Raw genomic sequence first — 8,534 nt, 5'->3', positions numbered from 1 at the left:
TACTGGTATGATGGCGATGTCGAAACGAAACTTTAATCACTCTGAGGCCAAGATAAAATGGTGAAACAGTCGGAACCTCGTCACGGATAAATGGGTCGTTGAGGTCTGACCCTTTTTTAAACTGATCGGATTCCATGGTTGAAGAAGAATGAAGGCAATAGGCCGGAAGATTATATTTTTGTCAGAAAATTTTATTTATTTAAAAGATTAAATATAATTAAATTAGAGAGTGCTCGGTAAATTTATGTCGCCGAATTGGAACTCCGGTTAAGTTGGGTTGAGTGGATATCCACATGTCAGTTTTTTATAGGTGGCATACGTTTGGCATAGGGAACTTGGCCACAGGTGATGTGCTCCCATTAAAAAAGGCACTCCATTCATGTATAGTTTGGCACAGAGAGAGAGAGAGGAGAGAGAGACAGTGAACACTGCAACAGGGAGTCCATTTCAGTTTCAGGTAAAGCTTCTTACCTTCATCATTCGACTTTGAGTTCGACACTGGTTCCCCTTTCCGATTCCTTTTCATAACAAACTCAAAACAACTAGAATCAGTCAGGTTTGGTTCATGATATATACAGAACTCTCTAATCGCAACCGAAAGTCGATTACTTTCACTTTGATTACAGTAAAGTTTCTCACTTCCTGGGTAAAGCTGGTATTCCAAGTTATATTACACTTGAAGCTCAACCTTCTCCTTTTCTTGATGTTTTGAAAGGGTGGTAACATTTGGCGTATTGGGTCTAGTTCACTTCCGGAAATTTCAGAGAAGAGTTCTGTAATCAAATGGAGCCTGACAGGTATTATGGGAAATCCTTACTTTCTGATCCCTTTACTTGCTTACATACAATTCTGCTATATATAGAGTTTAGTTTGAGAAAGGAACATTGTTTATGCAATCTGAAGAATGGATTACTCGGGAAGTCTATTTTTGCTATGATTGCTGTTTACACATGTTCCAATGTATGTGTATCCGGACTCCAGAGAGTGAAGAGCTTTCTTTTGTGTAGATTTTTTTTTATTGAAATGGCCTGTGTGTGCTTTTGTAGGTTGAACTCACCCAACACATTTACAATGGATTTGGAAGTTTTGGGGCATGAGTTGCAGTTCATTCAGGTTTTGATTATATGCTTATTTTTGGGTTACTAGTATTTACAGTAGGAATGATTCTAGAGTTAAAAAAGTAACGAAGTTTTAAGTAGATTCTTATAGTAATTGCAGAAAGCAGAGAGATTTGTCCAATCCAGTAGACTTTGTTCATTTGATCTGTTTACAACTGAATATCTATTGTAGAGAGAGAGAGAGAGAGAGAGAGAGAGAGAGAGAGAGAGAGAGAGAGAGAAGGGAGAAAGAGATTAAGGGGATTAAGGGAGGTTAGGGGAGAGAAACCAAGGCACACAGCCTTCAATATGATAATCTTCCATTCATTCCAATCTGATTTGAAAGTACAATATATAGCTATATTTTTAAGCTTCAAAGACTACTCTTAGATTTCTAGAATACCATAAGACTATAATAAGTGCTCAAACGTATTGATAATAAGACATTAATAGACTCTTAAAACACTAGACTCATAATTATTCTTGAACTGATAATTATCCTACCATGGAGATTTTTCTTTAAACCAAAAAGGGTTGGGCTTAGCCTTTGGCCTCCAAAGAGGATATTTAGCTTCCACCCAGCTTATGGCTTCCCTATCAATGTGTTTATTGTATTATTATGTCTAGTACTAACTAATAAGATACATCGCACGTACAAGGCTTGTTGACATCCTGTACCAGTTGCATGAGTTACCCATTGTCAACTTTAGTTTTCCTTAATCCTATAGTGTCATAATTTCTTCCATGACTGTAGCAAGTTCGTACTATTTTCCACAGGATCCCAATTCAAAGCATCTAGGAACTACGGTTTGGGATGCATCACTGGTATTCGCCAAGTTTTTGGTAATGACTGTTAGCCTCTAAGAACTCGTGTAAATTTCCCATGATTTTAGCCGCATGTTGATATGCTTTATTGATGTAGGATGCATATATATTGATGGTTTAAGTAATAACTTATGGGTCCAGTTGAGTGCAATATTTGGATGAAGAAGCAAGATGTACTCATCCCTGAAATTGGTATATTAGCCATTAATGACTATCAAAGTGATCAATAGAACATCAAAGCCATGGTTCTTTTTTAGTTTGGTCATGAAAGTCTCAGAATTATTGTTCCTAGTACAATGTTATGAGTATAACAATACTCTATTCTTTCTAGAAGTTACTTACTGACAAACATGTGGTAATTTATAATTGTGACAAACATATATTTAAGAAATTTATTAAAAGTTTGTTTCCTAGGAATATTAAGGTGATTTTGTTCATTAGTTTGGGGCCAAAGGGTAACAATCATTACTTCTCTGAGATGGAAGAATCTCTTTCTCTCACAAGGGGGTGAACTGTGCTTCTAAATGCTGTGATAAATGTTTTCAAGGTGGTGAAAGCATTTCTCTTGCACTAGTTATAAATTTTCATGCCGTAGCTTCTAGACAATCCTTAAGTTTGGATAATGGTTTTGATATGGTTCCAGTTCACATTACCTGTTCTTAGTTCCCACATACTTGACAATTATTTTAGAGTTCTTTCTCTATAAGACTGTTATTTTACTTTCTCCAGGAAAAGAACTCGAGAAGGGGAAAGTTCTCACCGTCAAAACTAAAAGGGAAACGTGTCATTGAACTTGGAGCGGGTTGTGGAGTAGCTGGTTTTGGTGAGTTCTTTTGTTCTGCTAAGTTCTTATTGGTGCGAATCTATGCCTCTTGTAGCTTACTACTCAGAAATAGGTGTACATGTTTTCTTCTCGGGAATTTTGCTCATAGTGTTCTCTCATTTTGCCCATTCAGGCATGGCGTTACTGGGGTGTGATGTGGTTATGACAGATCAAGTTGAGGTTTTGCCATTACTAATGAGAAATGTTGAAAGGAATACTTCAAGAATTACACAGATGAGTTCTGGTATGCCTCAACTTTACTAAATAAACTTCACTACCATATGCATATAGTGCTTACAATCCTTACATAGGTTCAATGAGATACCAATATACATATATGGATGTGTATATATCAGAGTGACTTAGCTTTATTATGACTTGGGTGCTGATAGATGAAGTTAGAATAGTACTAGCTGTCTGATAAAAAAGGTTATTTGGGAGCCAAGCAAGAATGGAATCTTTGATCTGCAGTAGTTGTACTACTTGTATCTTCTATGAAAATGAGATTCTTTGAATGTGATTTCGATGAATCAAAGTACCAGAATAATCAATAGGAAAATTAGATACCAGAAGGAACAGAGGTTGAACTGGAGATGATTTTGTTCTCAGTTTTGGAGTTACTGACTGTCAGATCTAGGGGGATGGGGTGGATAGATGATGCAGAATCAGCAAGTATTATCTAAGAATGCTTGTAGGAATGTTTTATGTTCCAGCTTGTTCTAGGATTTAATGTTTACTTTAATTAAATAGGTTATTTAGTTGTATTAGGAGTTGTCTTTCCTAGCTGTTTTAGAATTATAACTAGTTCTTATAAATAGGAGCTTTGTATTGAGTTAAAGGTAGATTTGATTATTGAGAATATTGATTCCTTAGCCTCTGAGTTATGTTCTTCTCTTGATCTCCTGTCTCCCTATTCTCTTTCTGGTCTCTCTTCTTAAGAGATCCTCTCTCCTAAATCCTCTTATCTTCTATCTAGTTTCCTTCTATCCTACCCTCTAGTTCATATACTCCTCTGCTCCTACATCAATAGAGATGGGATAAAAGGGACGCAAGATGCGTCACTAACTATGATCTCCATCCATGTAACTGGTATTGCATGTGTATCTGCTGCACCTCCCTGTACGTTTACCTTCAAAAATACAGTATATAGGGTGTGTATGTATGCGCTCGCGAAATCGAATTTGTGTTCATTACCATATTATCACTGGTGTCTGTGTGTACTTGACCTCCGTGTCTGATTGCTTATTTTAAGTTGAGTATAGGTGTGTGTTGTCTTAAGGTCAAGGTTAGTGATGCAGGCAGCATTGCAGCCAATTGAATGCAAGGATCATAACTGATTTCTTAAATTCATTAAGTGCTTTCTTAATTGAAAACTTTTGTATTCTGCAACTGTTTTAGTGTCTGTTTAAAAGCTATTGCATATCTTTTGTTCTCTATTTTTTTTTTATGATTATGGAAGATTGAATATACAAAAGAGGTTTCTCTTTTTCTATCAACTTGGTATTCCATTGGAATCAACAAGGCATAGATCATCTTGTTCTTGGCTATTCTCTTCTCTGAGAATCGACAAGAAGCAAGAGTTAGTTCTATTCATAGGATTTATTTACCTCCTATCACGCACGCTGTCAGTTAGCCTACATAGGTATGTGTGCTGTCTTAAGGTCAAGGTTAGGCCTACATAGGGGTGTGCGTGTGTGTCTTATCTACTATTTTAATTTATAGAACTAACATATCAGGAAAAAATTATTTTGATCCAACCGAACCTATCACTTTGATTCAATATGTGAATGTTATCAAATCTGTAATTTTAGTTAAATTTTTTGTTTGCTCATAAGTCATAAGTCATAACTCAAGAAAGATATTCCTTTGTAGAGTCATTTGGTTCTGTCCAAGTAGCAGAGTTAAACTGGGGCAATGAGGATCATATAAGAGCAGTTGATCCACCATTTGACTACATCATTGGCACTGACGTTGTAAGTTTCAGCTTATTTTTAAGATTACACAAATATACTACACTACTGTTCTTTTACCTGCTTTCTGTTTGTGAGTTGTGAACTTGTGATCATAAGTTAAAGTGTCTGTGATTATCATTTTCAGAATTAAAGCCCTTTTGCATATTCGCTCTTCAGAGTGTGATCTTTGTTTCACAGATAAATAAGTGATGCTATCTAAAATGATGCTTCATACATTCTTTTCTGGCCTTTCTGTATAGTGATCACATCTAGATTCAGAATTGACATCCAGGTGTATAGAGATTCCTGGATGTCAGTGGATTCACTCTTGCCAAGTGGTGATATTGAAAATGTTACGATCATGATTTGGTCAATATGCCATCAAGCCATTACTGTGGGTAATGAATGTTTGAAAACAACATGAAGAGTAATGAATGTTTGAAAACAACATGAAGAACCATACAGATTGAATACATGAATTTTGGAATATGAATCTTGGCTTGTTTTGATAGATACATAAACTGGTACGAAATATTCAAACAGTATGCAAATATCTAAATTGAGGACTTTAAAATTGCTATTGATCTTTGTTAAATACATTTAAAAGTTTATTGATGAAATATTTGAAGGAAAAAAAAAAGATTCTGAACAATACTATGAAATAAAATAAAAAGCTGCTGATTTCTTAGAATATGTGACATTGTGCTTTATTTTTGTTCGTCCAACCTTTGATTGGGGTCTTGTAAAGTAGAGTGTCCTTTACAACCTATTCCACATTCTTGGTATTGATTCTCATATTTGATTGATGCGTGTGCTATCTTGTAATTAGTACTTATGAGTGTCCTTTCCTGCTAACTATAGAAGAGCTTTTTGGTTGCTTACTCTATTTATACAGATTATTTATTTTGTCTCAATCTCAGATACAGCTGTGTAATGTTATAATATTTCTAAGAGTACAATTAGTAACTTAGTTTGTGTTCAGCTGAGCTGATCCATTTAACTTCCTTGGATTTAAGGTTTACAAAGAAGATCTCTTAGAACCACTATTGCAGACAATATTTGCATTGTCGGGGCCTAAAACTGCAATTTTGGTATGATTGCTTTACAGGTTCTTTATTCAATATTTTTATGATTTTTTGTTTTCTCGAAAGTCAAAAGTTATTGATACATGGCTGGATTAAAATTTTTGGAAGCTGGGCTATGAGATTCGTTCTACAAGTGTCCATGAACAAATGGTTGAAATGTGGAAAAGACACTTCGAGGTGAAACTTGTTCCAAATTCTAAGGTAAAGTATGGATTTTCAGATGCAATGGAGTAATCTTAAATATAATTCCTACGTTCTGCATGTGGGATCAAATTAATAAGAGATAGGGACTGTTGATTGCTTATTAATTTACTAAATGACTGATTTTTTAAAGGTTGAACTATTGCATGAACATGTTTCATTTTTGATGCACCACATTAGACATTGATAATCTGTGGCTTACTGTTTGTTTAGTTTTACCAACAGCATTTTCTTTTTCCTGGCTACCGCAGATGGATAGTACCTATCAACACCCAAGTATTCAACTCTTCATTATGAAGTTGAAGCCTCCATCAGGGTATGCAGAAAAAACAGTTGAGCACACACTTCAAGAAGTTGATGAAGTGGAGACAGCAGACAATACAGCTGAGTTGGCTGATGAAAAAATTGACGCAAATGCAGTTAAGGTGATTAATGAAAATGTTGTCGAAGTGGGAAGCAGTAAAGAAAACGGTGAAAATAGCTCTCCTTTTGAAAAGGTTGAAGATTGTGAGCCAGTTCTATTGCCTCAGAATGATAAACTTACTGATTGGGAAGCGAGAAGATATGGCTCGATGGCCGCACGCCTTTTGCACGATGTCAAAATCACATAATTAGTTTCTTCTTTGTGATTTAATTAATTTCCGCTGTCAACTTGCTTTTGGTTCGGAAATACTTGTCTAGACTAGTGTTCATTAGACTAGTGTTCATTAATTTCCGCTGTCAACTGTTTTGTAATTTCTATAGAGAAGCAAATTACAAAATTTCCAAAAAAATTAGTATTTATCATTATAATACAAAATTGTTACAGAATAATATAATACGCATCCTAATAGAGAGAAACATCATCTTTATTCATTGATAAAAAGTCATATATATGCATTACATTAAGTATCCCATAAAATAAGGGATTATATATATTTTATTATCTAGAGTAACATACTAATTAGAACAAAATACACCGAAAGATTATAGAGAGTAATTCTCCTACAACACTCTCCCTTGTATCGCGATCTTAATGTGTCATGGTGCATAACCGTAACCTCGGTAAAAACTTTGCCAAACAAAACAAAAACTTCTTGGGTAAAATAAAAAGCCTGATTGAAGAAAAAAAGAGCACAACGCACCAATTACAGTTGAAGATAACATGTGGTAGAGACTCATCTTGAAGTCTGTAAAACAACTCCTCATGATCGGTAACTCAATCTCGGAGTTTAGATATATAGTGTATACGAACACTTTTCACATTCTTTAAAAGTAGCAATGGGTCAATGATTTGAATATCAAATCTTACCAAACATTCTTAAATCAAACATGTACATTTATCCGTACATGGATCAAAAGAAAAAAAATTATATAACAACTGAAAACAAGAGTTTGCAATGAAAATCAGATTCACGCATGGTATGACATTTACGTACTTAAACAGTCATAACTTCTTCAATACAATAGGTATGGATAGACCGTAAAACGTTCTGAAAAGTAGACATCGGTGGCTTTTCAATGATATATGGTTCACAACCTAGTTCGTTTTGAGCTGATCACAAAGCTCTGTCGAAGTTGATTTAGCTGCAGTTTCCGGATAGATCTGTCATATTTTACTAAAACAACTATAACTCACTCAATATAATAGATATAGTCAAAATTCTCTGAACAATAGACACATAGAGCTTTCCAATAGTACAAAATTCACCATTTTCCTACAAGTGAGCTACCCTATAGGTCCGTGGAAATTGACTTACGAATCTGGACAGATTCTGACCTCGCTTCATTAAAGTGTCTTTTGCGTTGGGATATATGATTTAATGTTGTAACGTACTATGATCAAGCATTGACATATGTGTGGGCACACTCAGCCATCATCTTGGCCTAACGAGTTTAAACCGAATGAGATATCGAGTCAAGTATATTACCACAAGTACATGCAAACACATATTATATTTAAATATTAGGAGTTTTATCTCTTAAGACTAATCATCGTTCAAACAGCGGAAACACGTCTTCTCTTGATTTCGACTGATTCATGGAATACTTGTAGGCATTGGTTTAACGTCCTTATTGCCTTTAGCCAACTGATGAATAAATCATCAATAACAGTCATCACTTTCGAGACCTAGTATTCTTAAAATCATTTCATTCTAAGTACAGCTGCATGCAATATTGCATATCTCTAGACAATTATGGCTAAATTACTTATGCTTAATGAGGGTCTTAGCTATAAGCTATAACTGCTTAATTGTCGCTCCTGCTCATCCATTCTGCAGAATGAACATGAGATTACAGGATGTAATAAAAAGTCTTCGAAGTGAATTATTCTGCATTCTAATAAACTTGATTGGATGGTAAATGTGGTAAGTCCTAAGTTTTAAGGAAAGAGCTTCGGAATTGTAGCATTTGACTCTTAGTTGATCAAAAGTTCATCACACTTCATTTTAATATCCCTAGCTTTATCAAGTTAACACCCTCCATGATCTGGAGACACTTGAATTAGGTTAAAACCAATTCATTTAGGATCTTTATCAACATCTTTTAACTTAGTCCAAACAGAGATGAT

At 35.0% G+C, this 8,534-nt stretch overlaps 1 protein-coding gene across 2 annotated transcripts; it reads left to right on the top strand.

Annotated features, from left to right (window-relative positions):
• The first annotated feature begins 411 nt into the window (after window positions 1-411).
• LOC126787626 (uncharacterized) lies at window positions 412-6,737 on the top strand. 2 transcript variants are annotated; one of them, XM_050513498.1, is made up of 10 exons: window positions 412-457; window positions 716-797; window positions 1,047-1,113; window positions 1,875-1,940; window positions 2,652-2,745; window positions 2,879-2,989; window positions 4,618-4,718; window positions 5,714-5,788; window positions 5,891-5,983; window positions 6,235-6,737. In XM_050513498.1, exons 2-10 carry the CDS (start codon window positions 784-786, stop codon window positions 6,592-6,594), a joined length of 981 nt encoding a protein of 326 aa, XP_050369455.1. In that variant the 5' UTR covers window positions 412-457; window positions 716-783; the 3' UTR covers window positions 6,595-6,737. The 2 variants fall into 2 exon arrangements, with proteins under 2 accessions (XP_050369455.1, XP_050369453.1); XM_050513496.1 differs by lacking the exon at window positions 412-457 and adding an exon at window positions 582-625.
• Window positions 6,738-8,534: the final 1,797 nt, after the last annotated feature.

Source organism: Argentina anserina, chromosome 3, assembly GCF_933775445.1.
Source record: "Argentina anserina chromosome 3, drPotAnse1.1, whole genome shotgun sequence".
Lineage (NCBI taxonomy): Eukaryota > Viridiplantae > Streptophyta > Magnoliopsida > Rosales > Rosaceae > Argentina > Argentina anserina.
This window is presented reverse-complemented; position numbering and strand designations above follow the sequence as displayed.

Coding starts and splice junctions, on each gene's coding strand:
- LOC126787626 (XM_050513498.1), top strand. Junction 1,114..1,874: donor ATGAGTTGCAGTTCATTCAG/GTTTTGATTATA, acceptor TATTTTCCACAG/GATCCCAATTCAAAGCATCT. Junction 2,746..2,878: donor TTGTGGAGTAGCTGGTTTTG/GTGAGTTCTTTT, acceptor TTGCCCATTCAG/GCATGGCGTTACTGGGGTGT.